Source organism: Miniopterus schreibersii (genome assembly GCF_964146895.1).
Source record: "Miniopterus schreibersii genome assembly, chromosome: 14".
Lineage (NCBI taxonomy): Eukaryota > Metazoa > Chordata > Mammalia > Chiroptera > Miniopteridae > Miniopterus > Miniopterus schreibersii.
Genome location: NC_138114.1, coordinates 3,499,966 through 3,520,953, shown reverse-complemented (window position 1 = coordinate 3,520,953; position 20,988 = coordinate 3,499,966). Strand labels below are relative to the sequence as shown.

The following is a 20,988-nucleotide window of genomic DNA, read 5'->3' as shown; positions in this document are numbered from 1 at the left end:
CCCTGCAGAGGTTTGGAACAAAATGTGCACCAAAACCACCAACACAGTGGAAGCTGCAAGCTCTTGTTTCCTGTCACCTGACCAGTCTTTCTTTCTTTTTAAAAATATGTTTCCAATGATTTCAGAGAGTGAGGAGGGGTGGGGGGAGAAAAACATCAGTGAGAGAGAGAAACATGCCATATGTGCCCTGACTGGGGATCAAACCTGCAACCTGGTCATGTGCCCTGACCAGGAATCGAACAGGCAGCATTACAGTGCATGGGATGACACTCAACCGAATGCGCCACACCGGTCAGGGCTGACCTGTATTTCTTTGATGTTTCCTCAGATCAATGTGACCACTGTGCGGGAGTATCTACCTGAAGGGGACTTTTCAATAATGACAGAGATGCTCAAAAAATTCCTGAGCTTTATGAATCTTACTGTAAGTAGCTTCCAGTGCAGTTTTTGTGGTTTTAAATATAGATATGATACATTAATGACAGTAGAAATAAAAATACCATGGCCATAGTGAGTGGAAGAAATATGGGATTTTTTTTTAAATCCTTACCCGAGGATATGTGTTTTTTTGTTTTTTTTTAAAATATGTTTTTATTGATTTTAGAGAGAGGAAGGGGTAGAGATAGAGACATAGAAACATGGATGAGACGAGAAAGAAACATCAATTGGCTGCCTCCTGCATGCTCCCCTATTGGGGATCGAGCCCAAGATCGTGGCATTTGCTTTGACCGGGAAATGAACCATGACCTCTTGGTTGGTTCACGGGTCAACGCTCAACCACTGGGCAATACTGGCTTTTTATTGATTTTTTTAGAGAGAGGGGAAGGGAGAGAGAAACCTCGGTTGCTTCCCATAGGTGCCCTGACCAGGGATTTTACCCACCACCTAGGTATGTGACCTGACCGGAAATTGAACCTGAAACCTTTTGGTGTATGGATGATGCTCCAACCAACTGAGCCACCCAGCCAGGGCAAAGTGGATCTTCTTTTAATAAATGTGCTCTGTTTCTTTTAAGATAATTAATTATTATGGCCAAAAATGTGTGTGTGTGTGTGTGTGTGTGTGTGTGTGTATACATATATATATATATATATATTTAAAAATATATATCTTTATTGATTTCAGAGAGAGGAAAGGAGAGGGAGAGAGAGCTATAGAAACATCAATGAAGAGAGGGTCATTGATCAAGCCCGCAACTGGGCATGTGCCCTGACTGGGAATCGAACCCCGATCGCCTTGGATCCTAGGTTGACGCTCAACTGCTGAGCCACGCCCGGCCGGGCTATGGCCAAATATATTGATAACTATATATTATCAAAGCCACAATTTAATCTCAGTGTGTTTTGTTTTTTTGTGTGTTTTGTTTTTGTTTGTTTTTTTAGTGGAAAGATCCTTTTTTTTTTTTTTTTTAATATATCTTTTATTGATTTCAGAGATAGGAAAGGAGGGGGAGAGAGAGAGATAGAAACATCAGTGATGAGAGTCACTGATCAGTTGCCTAGCCCGCAACCCAGGAATCAAACCCCGATCACCTGGATCCTAGGTCAGTGCTCGACTGCTGAGCCACACCCGGCCGGGCTCAGTGTGTTTTGATTCACAGTGATTTTAGTTTTAAAGCTAAAGAATTCATGCTTTGATATAATACTTTTTAAAATTTGTAAAATATTAACTGTTACTTCCTCTCTACCCATCCCACCTTTCTCTTTCAGTGTGCTGTTGGAACCACAGGCCAGAAATCTATCTCTAGAGTGATTGAGTACTTGGAACATTGCTAGCTGCTTTACCTTTGCTTCAGGTGCTCGGTGATGCTGGAGCTAGTCTTAGACAAAGAAAGTCATGAAAGAAGTCCTTGAAGATAACACCAAGAACATTCATCAGTATCGTTCACGTTTGGCTTTCGAAGGCCTCCTGATTTCTTCGTCATGCATTCTGCATTTGCTAAATGACAGTTACTACATCAATCTGCAACTATCAAAAATGAGGAAAAAGGTTCAGGCTGTTAATTCCATGCAGTATTTAAGTACACTTACTTTGGCAGAGTTTATACTCTTCCCCTTCTCTTGCTTTACTCTGGGCAAGTTTTAGGGGGAAATTTGTGCTGCTGTTAGTGCAACTGCTGTGTATGTTGAGCCACTGTTGTCATGCCAGCCAGGTGCAAAGGCAGCTTAGCTACTGAGGGATCGAATGTTCTGAGGACATTCTCGACAACAGCTTAGTTCCTTTTTCAGGCTCATTTGCTTTTGCTTTTTTGTTGAATGATTCCAATCGTAAATAAAGCTTTTAATAATTTTGTGAATTTTTTTCTTCTTGTTCCCTGAACTACTGTCTATATTTAAAATTAGATGGAATCCAAAGACACAAGGGATTAATAGCATATTTTTTATTCTTGATTTGATTTGGGTTGTCAAACTATTTTTCACTTTTCAGACCATGACCATGTTCATTATGATACCATAGTGAGTCATAACTGTAGACGCAAGAAAACAAGTAACAGTGTAGGGACTATTATATACTACAAGGTGGTGCGCCCTGTTATAAAGGAGGAAGCAGAAAAGACAAACCCAGGGTAATTTACGCCTAATGTCAGGGCAGGCTCTTGAAACATTGTTAAGTTTTGAGGGAGGACTCTAGATGTATTTTCTAATGTTCAGTACAGTAAATATAAGAAGCTAAAACACCAATGTGGAATTCATGTTTCCAGATAACGTGTATATTCTTCTATGGAGTGACAGGATCAAATGCATAAACGCAAAGCCTTAAATTGCTGGTGTAGAAAAGACCCTTTTTTTCCATTCAGATTCTCAGTTCATAGAGCAGTGTGTTTGGGAAACAGTCACGGAACACACAAAACACATTTAATTTCACAGCACTGCCAATTTTTCTTGTATTATTGTTCCGACCACTGGTTATCCATTCTTTCTTTAATTGATCAGGCCTGGATACAGGCTTTCCAGAGATCCATTTCATTAATACGTTTAAATGCCTTTCAGGTAGTTATATCATGTTTCTTCATTGGATTTGTAAAACTTGAAGCCATAAAAATATTAGTTTGGTGTGTACTGGGGAAAATAGCTAAAAGTCTAATTTTTACTCATTTAGACTTTGTTATTTCCTTGTATAAAGTGACAAATCGGGGCTCTTGTATCAGTGCCAGCTGTAATGTTTTTTAATGCAGTGGCTGCCTTCTAATGTCTTCCTATTTTTGATAATGCAGATTGTTGGGAAATCTATAAGGAAGTAACTGGTTCCAGGCAAATTGTTTTCTTCCTCCCAGCTACCCCGACCCCACCCATCGCCTTTTGAGAGCATAGTATGCCAGTGTAACTGGGGAAGGACTGAGGTTGTATTTGCCCTGAGTATAAAAGCTAGCTCAGCAAACTATTTTAAAAGCATATCTGGAAATGATATCCATAAAATTGAATTAGATATATTTTGTTTAATTATTTTAAAATACATTGATATTTATTAATCATTGATTTAGGAAAAGGAACATTTTTGGTAAAAACTGACTTGTGGCAGGTGGTAAGAAATATAAAACATTTGGGTGAGAACAATCAGGGCGAACAACATTTTTCTGTTACACTGGTAATCATTTGAGAATTGATTTACCTCAGTGTTTAACAGTTTTTGTTTTGTTATTTAACTAATTGTCAAGCACTGATACAGATGCAGATTTTGGTGGGGGATGGGGCAGAAATCACCTCATCAGCTGCAGCGCATTTGTGTGTTTAACCCTCAGAGAACTCTGCATTTTAGGGTACTTGAGGCTGACTTACAAATTAAAGTTTTAAATTAACCTTTTTTCCATTGTAAATATTTCTGTAAATACTACCAATTGGAAATTAGAACAGTAGAGTACTTTTCTGAATTCAATCTTATTTTTATTTTATACAGTATTTCTCAGCTGTGATCTTTGGAGCAAAAGCCAACGGCAGGAAAAAAATAGTTTGTACCAGTTTCATGAAGTATGTCTTTGGGTTTTTGTAAATAATTTTAACTCAAATAAAATTGCTACTTTCAATACACATGTTGTCTTTAACATAAATCTATTGCACTGTCTTGGAGGAAGAAGTCTCACGAACTTGACACAGCTGACTAATGGGAAACTGTGTGTCACTTGAATTTCACATTTTCAACTTACACACAAAAATTGAAGCAATTTTTGTTAAACTTTATGTACTTCTCCATCCTTTTAATAATACTCATCTGAATATAATGTTAACTCTCAGCAACTCGCGTTCATTAGGTACAGTGGATTTCTGATTGTGTAGTTAGGTCCTTGGTGAGTTTTTTAAGTTGCTTTAGTCTTTTTGCCTCTAAATATGACCCAAGACTTCTTTGCTTTTGCATTTTTACAGCTGCTTTTGAATTTTTTCAGCCTCTTAGTTGTCAGCCTTGAAGTTTCCTGCATTCCTCAACCTCTCATTTCTTTTACCAATAAAACTGGGTTGAAGGACTTTTCCTGGGAGGTCCTGTCTATTCTCCCCTCTTATGTAAACAGTGTAGAACCATATATAAGAGTGCAAGCTAGGAATATAGAAAGGCCTAAGTCACATGTATAAATTTTGATTATTAATAGTTTATTTTCATGACGGAGCAAATACCTGAACTAACTTTTATCCTATTTACTCAACTAGAAAATGGGGATAGCATGTAGTTACCTCAGGGTTGTGAATATTAAGTAAAATAGTGCATGTGACATATTAGCACAGTGTTCCAAACTCAGGTCTTGGTAAATGGTAGCTTTTAGCAGACAATCTTGTTTTCACTCTGTTGGGAATTTTAAATGTTCTAAACAACAGAGGAGAATGCTGTGACTGCTTTGTAGGCTTGAAATAATGCCTTTCCTATCGCTGAGTTCACTGAGTTTGGTTTACTTTAACAGCAAGTCTCTGGAATTGTTTCCAAAGTTTGTATTAATACCATATTAGTTACAGCGCAGAGGCGAGAGGGAACAAACTTCAGTGTAAAATGTCTTAACACATCCCCCAGGGTTTTTTCCTTACATTAGAAGGAAAAACTAGAAGAGGTTTGCACAATTCTGTCAGTGGTCTTCTGATACTGGGTCCATGGGTTAATGACTCCATGTAGAAAGTCTCTAAACAATTTGAAACCTTTATTTCCTTAGCTTTTGTGTTTGCAGTTTAAAAACTCAAAAGACCATGTACTGGCTTGAGCAAAAATAGAAAACCATATACTACCTAGTTTTTAGTTATCTAAGGGACCCCTTGCTATCCAGAGTTGTGTATTATATAGAGGATGTGGGTAAATGGAACTGTACTGTTGCGAGTTTCATAAGTCTTAATGTAAAGTAGTATAATACTCAGATTATAATAAAGATATTTTAATATATATTAAAATCCCTAGAGCATCCAGTAAAAAATAATGCAAAGAGCTATAGCTAGAGCTGCTTACAAGAATCAAAAATGAACACTGGAAAATATTGCATTAACCAAATGAAGGTGAAGAAAGAGTAAGAGTAACAAATATGATAAGAAAAATAGGAAAAAATAGATGTAAAATACAAAAAATGCTTTTCTTCTAAGACAGGAACAAGTCAAGGATATCCACTAAATCTAACAATACCAATAATTATAGTAAATGTAAGTACACCAAATTCTCCCAATTATAAGGCAGAGATTGTTAAACTAAAAAATGGCGAGACACACTAGATACAAATAGTTTGAAAGAAAGGATGGGAAAAGATGTGTCCTGCAAAACCAAAGTTGGAATTATTATTAGTAAGAAATAACAGTTATGTCTGCATATGCTAGCAGGACTTTTAAAATACAACAAAAGCTGTAAGGGAGAAATAGACAAAATCACAATTATAATTTGGTAGTTTAATGACCCTCAGGAATTGATAGGATATATTTTTAAAAATAAGATCTGAATGAAAATATCAAATACCTTGACCTGACACGGTACACTGTGCTCAACAATTTTTCTTTTTTCCTTAAATGTGTCTTTATTAGATTTCAGAGCGAGGAAAGGAGGGGGTGTGAGAGAGAGAAACATCAATGATGAGAGAATCACTGATGGGCTGCCTCTTGCACACCCCCTACTGCAGGTGGAGCCTGCAACCCAGGCATGTGCTCTGGCTGGGACTCAAACCATGATCTGGATCAACTGCTGAGCCACACCAGCTGAACAACACTCAGCAGTTTTTCAAATGCACATGAAAGTTTCACCAAGATAAACCATATGATGGGTCATAACACAAGTCTCAATAAATTTCAGATTGTTGAGTCCTTGACCACAGGAATTATATTGGGAATCAACACAATACAGAATCTAGAAAATAATATTTGAAAATTAAATATACCTAATGAGTTAAAAAATCACAAGGGACATTGGAAAATACTTTAAATGATGAAAATATGAACAAAAATTTTTAGGATTCAGCGAAAGCAGTGCTTACAGGAAAATTAGCTTGAAATGCTTAGGAAGAAGGCTTCAAATAAATCTTAATTTCTACTTGAAGTTAGAAGAATGTGCAGAACTTAATAAAAGTTTTACAAAGCCAAAAATTGGCTTTCAAAATGAGGTTAATAAAATGGAGAGATGATTAGCAAAGACAAGAAAAAAGATGACAAATTATTGATGTCAGGAATGAAAGATGCAGTATCTATAGATTCTAATGACCTTTAAAAGAATAATAGGAACAACTTAAGTCAGTAAATTTCACAATCTAGGTGAAATGAACAAAGTCTTTGAAGAACAAAACTTAGCAAGACTGAATCAAGAAATAGGAAACTTATTGCCCTATATTTATAAAAAGCAATTTAAATTATATTTAATGTTTCCTACAAATAAAATTCCTGCCCCAGAAGGTCACTGGTACAATATAAGACATTGAAGGAAAAATTAATATCAAATATCAATTGTAAAGTTTATTGAGAAAAGAAATCTGCTTGTGGAACAGCAGCGTCAGCCCATTCCTGTGTGTTCCAGACTGCTCTTTCTGGCAGCCTTCTCAACAGACTCTATACTTGCCGAGCAGTCCTCCAGAGTCAGATTGCAGAGATTCCAAGATAGCGGTGGATTGAGTGGAAGCTACACTGACACTCTTCCAGGACCAAACTGGAATTACAAGCAAAATATAGAAAAGCCATCCTGAAATATCAACTGAAGACAAGCTAGAGAGCACCCTCATCACCAAGGACCTAAAGCAGAGACCATATAGAGACTGGTAGGAAGTGCGGAGGCGCGAGAGGGCTGGCCGGGCTCCCACAGGCAGCAGCTGAAAGGTCCGGAGGGAGATCTCAGCTGTGAGGGGTTCCCACTGAGGACTCTGGGGCCTAAACCCAGGCTGGGTTTCCCAGCCCAGAGCACCAGAACTGAGAAAGGTGCCCACAAAACATCTGTGAAAAGCAGCAGGGTTTCTGTCTGCCAGGGAGAGAGACAGGTGGAAGTGCAGGCACCCTCTTAAAGGGCCATGCAAAAAAGTTTCCTGTGTAGCCACTCACCTTGGGCTCCAGCAGAGTGAGGGCAGAGTGGACTGGAGCTGTGTGAGGAGAATCTACTGTTGTGGGCTCTGGAGATAGAACTCAGAGGGCACCCCTCTGGATTCGTGTGCTAAGTCATTCCCCCATACTGCAGAGGACATCTTTCTCAGGCGGACCTTTGCCAGCCAGGCCGCTTTTGCCTGGGGTGGGGAGCAACTGCCCCACTCATTGGAAAACCTCTTGCCCCACCCTGTGGAGTTTACACCTTGCTGTGGTCTACAGCCTGAGGCTCATTAAGAGAATCAGAGTAATCAGCCTGCAGGCAGAAGCAGACCTCAGAGTGCTTTGAGTCTTTGCCTGATCTGCTTCTGGACCCAAACCTTGGAAAAGCAGACTTTGGTGTGCATCTTGGTCTTGTCCAAATGCACTCAGCACCAGCAGAGGGAACCACAAGCCCTGGGTTGCTGATAGCTCCAAACAGGATACTCAAGGCCAGTCACAAATAGCATCTGACATTGGCCTGCACCAGAGACCATCCAAAAAGACTGAGTCCTAGCAGATCTACCTAATACATAAAAATCCAAATAGGCAGCCAAAATGGGGAGACAGAAAAACAAACCCCAAATAAAGAACAGGAGAAGTCTCCAGAAGAAGAACTAAGTAAAATGGAGATAAGTAACCTATCAGATACAGAGTTCAGAATACTGATTATAAGGATGCTCAACAGCATAAAAAAAGATAAGGAAACTGAAAAATGACCAGTCAGAAATGAAGAATGATATAGCAGAAATAAAGAATACATTGGAAGGAATAAACAGCAGATTAGCAGAAGGGGAGGATCAGATCAGTGAATTAGAAGACAGGGTAGAAAAAATCACTATCAGAGACCAAAAAACAAAACACAGGAGGACAGTCTAAGGGACCTATGGGACAACATGAAACATAACAATATTCGCATCATAGGAGTGCCTGAGGAGGTCGAAAGTAAGCAAGGGTTAGAGAACCTGTTTGAAGAAATAATGGCAGAAAACTTCCCTAACCTGGTGAAGGAAAAACTCACACAAGTTCAGGAGGCACAGAAAGTCCCAAGCAAGAAGAACCCAAGGAGACCCAGGCCCAGAAACATCATAATTAAAATGCCAAAAATTCAAGACAATCTTAAAGGCAGATAGAGAAAAGCAATCTGTTACCTACAAAGGAGCTCCCATAAGGCTGTCAGCTGACTTCTCATAAACTCTACAGGCCAGAAGGGAATGGCATGAAGTAGTCAAGGTAATGCAAAACAAGGATCTGAAACCAAGACTACTCTATCCAGCAAGGCTATCATTCAAAATAGATGGTGAAATAAAGAGCTTCCCAGACAAGAAAAAGGCTAAAGGAGTTTATCACCGCCAAACCAGCATTGCAACAAATGTTAAAGGGACTGCTGTTATAAATTGAAATAGAATGAGAAACAGGCATAAGGAATTAAACTGGCAATAGATAAGTACCTATTAGTGATAACCTTAAATATAAATGGATTAAAGGCTCCAATCAAAGAAAATAGGGTAGCTGAATGGATAAGAAAATAAGCCCCAAATATATGCTGTCTGCTAGAGACCCACCTCAGAACAAAAGACTCACACAGGTTGAAAAAAACTAACTTCTGGAGGACTTTAAAGGAGAGATGGACAGCAATACAGCCACAGTGGGGGACTTTAACACCCCACTGACTTTACTGGATAGATCTTCCAGACCACAAATCAACAAGGACACATTCTAAATGACACGAGATCAGATGGACTTAATTGACATTTACAGAACATTTCACCTCAAAGCTGCAGGATATGCATTCTCCTCAAGTGCGCATGGGACAAAATAGATTAGTACAACAAAGAGAGCCTAGAAATAGACCTACACATACTTGGTCAACTGATTTTTGATAGAGGCACCAAAGCAATTTAATGTAGAAAGAAACGTATTTTTAATATCGTAAATGGTTCGGAAGCAATTGGATATACATTGAAAACAAAAGGAGAAAACTTGACCCCTATCTTATGCCAAACGATTATTTCCAGATGGATCACAGATCTAAATGTGAAAGCTAAAACTATGAAGCTTTTAGAAGAAGAACATCTTCAGGATTTGGGGGTTGGCAATGTTTTAGACAAAATACAGAAATCAATAACCATTAAGGAAAAAATTGATTAATTAGACTTCATCAAAGTCAACAACTACTGTTCATCAGTTGACACCATTAAGAAAATGAAAAGGCAAGCCAAGACTGGGACACAATAGTCACAAGTCAGATGCTTGACAAAGGACTTGTATCCAAAATCCAAAAGAGGATAATACTAAATATTGGCACAGTGAGCAATTGAGACTCTGTTTGTGGGAATATAAAATCATAACACCACATTGGAGAAGTGTTGGTAATTCTTTATAAAATTAAATATGTATCTGTCCTCCAACCCAGCATTTCCATTTTGTCTAGGAGAAACTAAAACATTCAACAGAAAAACTTGTGAAAATTTGTTTATAGCCATTATATTAACAATAGCCAAACACTGGAAACAACCCGAGTGTCCATCAATAGGCACTGGATCAACATATTGTAATACAGTTATGCAATAGAATACTACTTACCTATAAATAGGAATGTACTTTTTCAATCAACAATGTGGACAAACCTCATGTAATGCTGAGTGGAAGAAGCCAAATAAAAAAGCATACATATGATATGGATCAACTGATACAAAACTGTGGAACAGGCAAAACTAGTCAAAAGTGAAAATGGTCACAATTCATTTAAAAGACAGTAACAAAAATTAGATGAACAATTCCATTATGTTTAGAAATTTTAAAACACACCTCTTGACTATTCATGGGTTAAAGAAATTAGAATGGAATTTTTTTAAAGAATTAGACCTAAATGATAAACATAAAATGTATCAAAAATCATGGGATATAGCAAACAGTACCTAAGGAGAAATGTTTAACCTTAAATGTTTATATTTGAAAACCAAAATGGCTAAAAATTCTAAATTACAAACCCTCAATTTTAAAGGTAGAACAAGAGTTATAGAATAGCCTGGCTGGGAGTGGCTCAGCATCGACCTAGGACCCAGGAGATCACGGTTCGATTCCTGGTCAGGGCACATGCCGAGGTTGCAGGCTTGATCCCCAGTGTGGGGCGTGCAGGAGGCAGCTGATCAGTGACTCTCATCATTGATGTTTCTATTGCTCTCTCTTCCTCTCCCTTCCTCTCTCTGAAATCAATAGAGATATTTGTTTTTTAAAAAGTTATAGAATAAACCTTTGATACGTCAAAAGAAGGTAACAGAAACTTAAAAATAATTTGGCAAAAATTGATTCTTTAGTAAGGGTAATCTAGCTTCAGGGACACTGGTTAAGAAGGAAGAAATAAAGTACAAACTTTAAAATTAAACATAAAAATACATAAGTACAGAGACAGACCTCAAAAGACATTAACTGAACACTCTGAATAAATAAATGCTAATGAATTTGATAAATGAAGTTAATTACTGGAACAATAAAGTGAACAAGAACTGACATGAAATGAAATGGAAAGCTGAATCAGTATGGAAAAAATTCCATAGCACATGAAACACAAGTCTATGGTTTTGAAAGTTACATCTACAAAATTTCAAGAAATAAACAATTCCAATCCTATCAAACTACTCTAGAGCACTGAAAAAGAGGGAAGGAACTCCCGCTATGTGCTCAGTGAAGTCTGCATGACATGGAAATGACAGAGGACAAGGGTAGGAGGGAAGGAGGAAGCTGCAGGGTTATTTCACTCAGACAGACACCAAACGCCTTTAAAATGTTAGCAAGTGGAGCCCAGTAATTTTTAAAAAGAGAGCACAAGATGTCCCAATTGGATTTATCACAGGAATGTAATGGTAAATTTTTAAAAAAATATATCTTTATTGATTTCAGAGGCAGAGGAAGAGAGAGATAGAAACATCCATGATGAGAGAATCATTGATCGGCTGCCTCCTGCACGCCCCCGACGGGATCGAGCCCACAGCCCGGGCACGTGCCCTGACTGAGAATAGAACCTCGATCTCCTGGATCCTAGGTCGATGCTTAACCATCAAGCCACGCCTGGCCAGGCAATGGCAAATTAACATTTCAAAAATCAATAACTGGTCCTGGCTGGTGTGGTTCAGTTGGTTGAGTGCCAACCTGTGCACCAAAAGGTCGCCCGTTCTATTCCAGTCAGGTCACATGCCCAGGTTGTGGATTCCATCCTGGGCCAAGGTACGTGTGGGAGGCAACCTATTGATGTCACTCTCTCACATCAGTGTTTCTCTCTCCCTCTCTGTCCTCTCTCTAAAATCAACCAAAGCATTTTTTTAAAAATCAGTAACTACCAGTAATTCACCACACATTAATAGAGTAAAGGAAGAAAGTCATGGGAGCTTCTCAATGGGCGCACAAAAAGCATTCAGTTAAGTTCAATTAACACTGAAAGATAAATATTTAAAATAAAATATTAGCTGAAATAAATATTTTATTTGAATATTTGATATTAACAAAACGAAGTCAAAGATATTAAAGAAAAAAACCTTTCAGCAAAGTGGAAATGGATTGGAACTTCCTTGACACAGCTAAAGGTATCTAGTAAAAACCTACAGAAATTCTTTTTAAAATATATCTTTATTAATTTCAGAGAGAGGAAGAAAGAGAGAGAGAGAGAAACATCAATGATGAGAGTCACTGATCGGCTGCCTCCTGCACGCCCCTCACTGGGGATCCAGCCCGCAACCCGGGCCTGTGCCCTGACTGGGACTCAAACCGTGACCTCCTGAACCATAGATCGAGGCTGAGCCACACCAACCAAGCGCAGAAATTATTCTTAATAGTCAAATCCCTAGAAGCATTTGCTTTAAATCATGGACAAAGCAAGATTTTCCAATGTTAGTCCTTCTATTTAACATTATATCTGAGGCCCTAGTAGCATGATAAAACAAAACAAATAATTACAGACATAAAAGCGGGAAAGGAGTAAGTAAAGCATGACACTACTGACAGGTGATAATGGTCTACAAGGAAAGTCCAAGTAAGACCATAGAAAGTTTCTTAGAAATAAAAATATAGGTTAGCAATATGGTAGATATAAATTCAAAAAACAGAGCCAACAAAAGAGTGCAGACCAGCTATCCCTCTGAAAATAATTAAACCCCTGCAAAAAAATGTTTTAAATCTTAAAAAGAAAGCATTGAAGAGCTCTCGGGATGAGACATTACTTGGCCTGAGAGGTGAGAAGGAAGAACCTACTACTCAATCACTTTTGCCCTGAGGAATTTGCTACTCCAAAAAAACAACAGTTGAAACTTAAAGGCAAAAGTATTATGAATCACAAACATTACACTTTCGTTTCCTGATGATAAAATGGGACAAAAAAAATTTTTTAATTGTTTTCACCTAATAATATGACCTCAAATATATAAAGCAATAATTTCCAGAATCCCAATGATAAATTGATACGCAGGACTTTATCAAGATAAAGAACTTCTGTTCTTGGACACTGCTCAAAGTACAACCACACAAACCACAGGCTAGGAGAAAATATTTGCAATCTATCAGATAAAGTACTTGTATCCACAATATATAAAGAACTCTCAAACTCAACAATAAGAAAACAAATGACTCACAAACAAATGGGCAAAAGATTTCAAGAAACACTTCACCAAAGTAAATACAATGCACATAACGGTCCTGTGGATTTGTAGGGGATGGGAAAGGCAGGAGGGGGATTCAGAATGGTCATGAGAAAACTTTTGGGGGTGAAATATACACTCATCATCTTGACGGTTTCATTGGTTATACGCATGTCAAAACATAAAATTGTACACTTTAAATATACGTAGTTTATTGTATGTCGATTATACCTCAATAAATGTTACAAATAATAAACCTTCCTGTAAAAGAAAATACTAGGTCACTGGTGACTTTTCCAACGTTTTAAGAAAAACAAAAACAGTCTTCTACAAACTCTTTAAGGGAATAGAAAAAAAGAAACAGTTCCCAACCAACCCATTTTATGGGACCAGTTTGTCCAGCATGTCAAAACCTGCCAAGGACACTATAAAAAAGAAAAAATTATAATCCAGTCTTTCATGATTTAGATGTGGAATGGTAAATAAAACAGTGAGTTGAGTCTAGCAATATGTAAAAATGTGAATACCTCACAACCAAGCTGAAATTACATCAGGACAAAAACCTATCGGTATATGTGCAGCGCTTCTCGGGGGCCCTGGTCTCAGCCCAGGGCTCTCTTCTCCCCACCCCCCCCCCGCCCCCCGCAGTGGTCGTGTCCAGATTCATGGCTTTGGCTATCATCTGTGTATGGATGTCTCCCAAACTGATGCGTCAGTCCAGGTGCCCACTCACCTTTCCCCTTGGACGTCAGACGGCCTCTCCTATCTGATCTGTCCACAGGGGACTCTGGGTCCCTCCCCACCCACGGCCTGTACTTCACCCGTCGGCTTTCATACCTCATTTTCTTTCACTGAGCTCCTAGCCTCCAAACTTGGAATGATTTTGACCCTCCCCACCCTCTTTACATTGAATTCATCCATTATCCCCATCCAATTACTTCTCACCATCTCACTGCCAGAGATATTTTTATTAATCTGTTCATCGTCTCTCCCCCTCACTAGCACGAAACCTCCGCGAAGCAGGACCTCGTCTCTTTCATTACTACTAAATCTCGGCAGTAACGGAACATTGCCTGACACACAGTAGGCACCCAATCAATATTTTTACAATCAATGACTTACAGTAATTTTTCATACATCACTAGCACTTAAAAGGTTGATAGCAATTGTGTAAGGCTGTAGGGCCGCAGCCTTACACAATCCTTACAGCCTTATTAGACATCCACTTAATGGCACCTGTTGACCCAGAAATTTTATTTCTAGAAATCAACTTGGAGAAAACGTGCACTGTACACAGAGTGAGAGTGAACATTCTGCAGTCATGTTGCCAGAGGGGGACTTCAGTCATGTAGTAACTTGCACAGTGTATCGTAATCAGTTAAAGTGTATATTTATATTACATACATGTACTTGTGAGTGCACAGATAGAAACATCCTGGAAGGCTACCTATCAAACTTACAACAGTGATTATGTCTGGGGGAAGATAAGGGGAGGTGTTAAGGTGAACTTTGTTTAGTCTGTATTGATTTGGATTTCATTTAGATGAGAATATATTTATTCATTTCATATTAAAAAATTTAAAAGGACAGAAAATCAAATGAACAAATAGTTGGTATTATTGGTATTTCTACTTAGTAGCTGCCTGCACAGGCTGCTAAATATTGAGCTGTGCCTAAACGGTGATCGGGTTACAGTCAACGACGTTGCTGCAGACCACACCAGCTAAGTTACAACAGTCCTAGCAGCTCAGTGGAAACCACCTTTCTGGGAGACTATCATTATTTATTGACAGTGGCAGACAGTGACTATAATTAACATGGTAGCTGTAACTAAGAGTCCTCGCCCTGGCCGGGTGGCTCAGTTGGTTGCAGTGTCATCCTGCACATCAAAAGGTTGGGGGTTGGCTCTACGTCAGAGCACATACTTAGGTTGTGGGTTTGATCCCAGTTGGGTGCAGAAGGCAACCGATCCATGTTTCTCTCTCACATCAATGTTTCTCTCTCTCCCCCTCTCTTTCTCTCAAAATCAATAAATGTATCCTCAGGCGAGGGGAAAAAAGAAGAGTTCCTGAGGGGTTAACAGGTATGTGCACGCACAAGCATCACAGGAAGAAACTAATGCAAACCTGGAGATGGTTCTTACAACTTTTTACTGAACGTCTTGATTCTCTAAAACTACCCCGGGAAAGAGTGAATACTATTGAAAATAGAGTCAATTTCCAAAAAGTTAAGGTAGTTAAAGTGTTTTAAAACACTGGAACAGGATGTAACTCAAAATACCTCTGAGCAAAGCTGTGATGAGAGCTGAGCACTATTTGCCACGAGGCCTGTGGAGCAGCAGGAGCCCACCCTCTGGTAGTGGGCGGAGGGAGGAGCCGGAGGCCGGGAGCTCTGAACCGCTCCTGTGGCCCCAGCAGTACCGATGGTGACTGACTGCAAGTGTGGACTTTTCTGAGAAGATGAAACAGCCGAATTTTTACTGGGGAGATTTTTCTCACAACCACTGCGTGAATTTCTGACACATAAAACTTGAGTTGAGCTCTGAAATGGGCATGGACTGAAGTGAAGCGATTCCTTTCCAGAACAAGTGAGCTTTTTACTCCCCTAGTTACAAAACTAGGGCAGTGCGAACAGTTGTAAAGTGATGTCTGAGAGGATGACTCAACGTTGCGGGTAGCCAGCCAGTCAGCGGAAAAGTAAGGAATAGCCCTGTGGGCGTGCTGTTTAGAATATGGGGCTAATGGAGAAGCAGCAGCGGGAAGAGCTCGAAGTGGGTGCTTCTGGGGAAAGGATTGGGGGGGGAGCCACGGGAGCCACCAGTCTTCATTCTAAGCCTTTTTATTGTAAAACTTCGGACTCCTAGGCCACACACACATATTACTTTGAAAGAGGCAAAACTTAAATTTTGAAAATAGAGTGAGTGGCAGCAGGGCCTGCCTTTAGGGTGGAAACCACATCCCGCATGGGGCCTTTAGGCCTCGAAGCAGTTTCCCAAGAGCTGGAGCTGAATCCCTGCGTCACTGGCCATGGGCAGCATTAAATGGTTTTTAGTGACTAAACTGAGATAATAAAAAGTAAACTTTCAGGGCTGCAGTGTTAGAGTTGTCAGCACTCTGGCTATAGAGCATATCGTGGAAAATAAACCAACAGAAAGCAAACATGACTCATGTGTATGCCACTTGAGCACAGTGTTCATGGAAACAGCTCCCCTGTGCTGCGCACGGGCCCCTTGCTGGGTGGGGAGCAGGAGTGGCAATGCCGCGCCCACCTGCCCGCCGTGGCAGCCAGGAACAGTTCCAGCGGACTAACTTTAAATACATTTATTTTTAGGGTTTTAGGAGTAAGTGACACATGAAAGAGAAACCAATATGGAGTTAAGCACAGTGTTTTCCTTAGGCACCTGCTATCCCGACGACGGCTTCATTTGCCGTCCCCCCGGGAGGGTGGTGAAGGACGGCTCTGTATAAGCCACTCACTGAGCACCCAGCCGCGTCTGGCACAGCCTGTGAGTTTCAGACACTTCCAGGGGAGCTGATGCACCGGTCCTGGGCTTCCAGGCCTGTGCTTGAAGAGTTCATAGTGTGAACAAGCTAACTCCTAACTGATTTTCAAGGCAGTGTGAAGTAAAAGTAAAAAATAAAGAGGTCTACTTTGAGCCTGCCTGGAGGTGAGTGAGCACACACTGTGATGTAGCGTGTAGATGGTTCCTGCACACCAAATCGATATAGTGGCATGTAGTCACACCTCCTACCTGGTGAGATGACCTGACAGTGCTGTACACGGCAGGGGTGGGTCTCAGGTGAGCACAGCCTGTGAGGCAGAAAGACGGACTCCTTTGCGAGGGCTGGGCAGTGCTCAGTGGGGATAGCCTCCTGGGGCCTTGTTCAGTGATGGTTGATAAGGTGGGTGACACGCCCACTGGCTGCAGGCTGGCTGCAGAAGCCAATGTCAACTGAACACCTATGCATGGTGCTAGGGGCTTTATGTGCACTGTCTCATTGATCGTCACACCAACACATGAAGGATCTGTGGCCTAGAGAAGGCCAGGGTCACAGCACAGCAGGGCTAACTCAGAGCTGTAACCCAATTCTTCAAGCCTGGCCCGCAACTGCCGGGCTCCTGCCTCTGCGAGCTCGGAGGGACACCGGGCTCTCCTGTCTGAGCTCCATGGGCATTCCCTGAAATAATCTGCTGGGTCAGAGGCTGATCAATGTGTTTGATCTGTGCAGCCTTTGACATTGATTTTTGTTTTGTTCCACCTACATTTGTGCTGATGCTTTGGTTTTACAAAGATCTAGCCTGAATGAGAACTCCAGGAAGCCAAGGGGTGGTGGGGAACAGTGTTAAGAGAAGGGACTGACTTAGTTGTCCAGTCTGAAATCTACCTAAGACAAAGTTTTCTTTCTTAAAAGAAAAGACCAGCCTTAGTCTCCTAATCATAGAATGGACAGTATCTCGGCATTCCTTAAGCATGGTTTCTTCCAAACAGAGGACAACTGATGGAGGTACAGAGCCCAAGGCCGGGTTTAGCATATGTTTATGTTTGTTTTAGGGAGTGTGGCAGCCATTACCTGACAGTTTTACAAGAGTTCAAAGAGAAATAAAGTAATTCCCAATGAGTTGGCGTGCTAAGAAGAGGGAAGCCCTAGATGAGCCACCCCAGATGACACTATGTGGCAGAGAAGCCTTACCCACTGAGCCCTGCTCAAATTCCTGATCCACAGAATCATGAGTGACTGTTGTTTTAAGTTACTAAGTTTTGGTGCCAACAAATTGGACAATCTGGACAAAGTGGATAAATTCATAGAAACATACAATCTTCAAAAATGGAATCAAGAAGAATTAGACAGATTATAACTAGTGAAACTGAAGCAGTAGTAAAAAAAAATTCCCAACAAACGAAAGTCCTGGATCAGGTGGCTTCACAGGTGAATTTTACCAAAAATTCAAAGAAGAACTAACACTTATCCTTCTCAAACTATTCTAAAAAATCTAGAGGAGGGAAGACTCCCAAGCTCTTATGTGGCCAGCATTATCCTAATTCCAAAACCAGATAAAGACACTACAAAGAAAGAAAATTATAGGCCAATACCCCAGATGAACATAGATGCTGAAATCCTCAATAAAATATTAGTACGGTCTAACAATACATTAAAAAGATCATACACTATAACAAAGTAAGTGAGATTTATTCCGGGGATGCAAAGTTGGTACCATACCCACAAATCAATACATGTGATACATCACATAAATAAATGAAGGAAAAAACCCACATGATCACGTCAATAGATGTAGGAAAAGCATTTGATAAAATCCAGCACCATTTATGATAAAAACTCTTAGCAAAGTGAGAACACAGGGAACATACCTCAACGCGATAAAGGCCATATACAAGAAACCCACAGCCAACATCATATTCAATGGGCAAAAACTGCAAGATCGGGAACAAGACAGTGATGCCCACTCTCACCACTCTTTTCAACATAGTACCGGGAGTCCTCGCCACGGTGATCAGACAGGAAGAAAACATAAAAGGCATCAAACTGGAAAGGAAGAAGTAAAAGTCTCATTATTTGCAGATGACATGATACTGTCTATAGAGAACCCACAGGATTCCACCAAAAAACTACTAGAACTTATAAGCGAATTCAGTAAAGTAACAGGATACAAAATAAATATCTGGAAATCAGTTGCATTAAAAATATTTTTTTTATTAAATTCATTGGGGTGCCATTGGTTAATAGGATCTTATAGGTTTCAAGTGTACATTTCTATGACACAAGATCTGTATATTGCACTGTGTGCCCACCACCCAAAGTCAAACCATTTTCCATCATCCTATATGAGCCCCCACAAACCACCCGCTCTTTCCTCTGGTAACCACCACACTGTTGTCTGCGTCCACGAGTTTCAGTTTCATATCCCACACATGAGTGAAATCATATGGTTCTTAGTTTTTTTTAACTGACTTCTTTCACTTAGTACGAAGGTCCATCCCAAGGTGGGTGCATGCTGTCACAAGTGGCAGTGTTCCATCCTTTCTTAGGGCTGGGTGCATTCCATGGGGCCCATGTCCCACAGCTCCTTTACCCTGTCCTCCACCGCAGGACGCTGGTGTCTCCATGTCTTGGCCACCGTGGATTATGCTGCAATGAACATAGGGGTGCATATATCTTTGAGAAAAAAAAAGTTTTCAACTTTTTCAGGTAGATACCCAGGAGAGGGATTACTGGGTCATATGGTAACTTTATTCTTAATTTTTTGAGGAATCGCCAGACTGTTTCCCACAGTGGCTGTACGTCTGCGTTCCCACCAGCAGCGAGGGAGGGCTCCCTTCTCTCGGCAGCCTCTCCAACACCGTGATTACTTGTCCTGCTGATAGCAGCCGTGCCAGCGGGTGTGAGGTGGTATCTCACTGTAGTCGAGTTGCATTTCCCTAATTGCTAGTGAGGCTGAACATTTTTTCATATATCTGTTGGCCATTTTTATGTCTTCTTGGGAGAGGTGTCTATTTAGGTCCTCTGCCCACTTTTTAATTGGATCGTTTGTCTGTTTGGTCTTGAGTTGTATGAGTTTTTTACATATTGTGGATATTAACCTGTTGTCTGAGCTGTTATTTTAAAATAAAGTTTCCCATTTGGTCGGCTGCCTTTTTGTTTTGTTGGTGGTTCCTTTTGCTGTGCAGAAGCTTTATAATTTCATATGGTCCCATTCATTTATTTTTGCTTTTACTTCCCTTGCTTTTGGGGTCAAATTCATAAAATATTCGCTATGACCAAGGTCCATAAGTTTAGTACGTATGTGTTCTATGTAATTTATTGTTTCAGACCTCATATTTAGGTCTATGATTTATTTTGAATTAACTTTAGTACATGGGGTCAAACTGTAATCTAGTTTTATTTTTTGAATGTGGCCTTTCCATTTTCCCAATACCATTTATTGCAGAGGCTTTCTTTACTCTGTTGTGTTTTTGGCTCCTTTGTAGAAAATTCTCTATCTATATCCATGTGGTTTTATATCTGGGCTCTCTATTCTGTTCCACTGATCTGTGTGTCTGTTTTTCTGCCAATACTATGCTGTTTTAATTATCATAGCTCTGTAGTATAACTTGAAGCCAGGTAGTGTGATACCTCCACCTTTGTTCTGTTTTCTCAGGATTTCTTTGGCTACTTGGGGTCTTTTGTGGTTCCTTACAAATATGGTGATTTTTTTGTTTAAAATATGTCATTGGGATTTTGATGGGGATTGCATTAAATCTGTATATTGCTTTGGGTAATATGGCCATTTTAACTATGTTGATTCTTCCAATCCATGAACACGGAGTATCTTTCCATTCCATTGTGTCTTTTTGAATCTTTTAATAATGCCTTGTAATTTTCAGTATATAGGTTCTTCATATCCTTTGTTAAGTTTATTTCTAGGTATTTTATTATTTTGGTTGCAACTGCAGAAGAATTTTTTTATCTATTTCTTTTTCTGAAGTTTTGTTGTTAATATATAGGCAAGCAGTGGATTTTGTACAGTGATTTTGTATCTAGCAACTTTACTCCATTTGTTTCTTTTTTTTTTAATTTTTAATTTTATTTTTGTTTAAAATTTACAGATATCCCTTTTTCTCCCCAATGACCTGTTCCACCCCATCTCATCCCCCTCCCAAGTCCCTCTCCCCACCATTGTCCGTGTCCTTGGGTTGTATATATATGCATATAAATTCTTTGGTTACTTTCTCCCCCTCCACCCACCCGCCCTCCTCCCTCCCTCTGACATTCGTCAGTCTCATCTATGCTTCCATGTCATTGAATCTATTCTGCTCATCAGTTTCTTAAGTTCTTTAGGTTCCACGTATAAGCGAGATCATGTGATATTTGTCT

General features: G+C 39.9%; 1 protein-coding gene across 3 annotated transcripts in view; it reads left to right on the top strand.

Annotated features, from left to right (window-relative positions):
- WAPL (WAPL cohesin release factor) overlaps positions 1 to 4,025 on the top strand; it is an 89,633-nt gene extending 85,608 nt beyond the window's left edge. For all 3 annotated transcript variants that reach the window (XM_081158748.1, XM_081158749.1, XM_081158747.1), the window contains exons 18-19: positions 329 to 424; positions 1,710 to 4,025. In XM_081158748.1, coding sequence (XP_081014874.1) covers positions 329 to 424; positions 1,710 to 1,775 — 162 coding nt within the window. In that variant the 3' untranslated portion in view covers positions 1,776 to 4,025. The remainder of the gene's footprint in view (positions 1 to 328; positions 425 to 1,709) is intronic.
- The last annotated feature ends 16,963 nt before the right edge of the window (positions 4,026 to 20,988 follow it).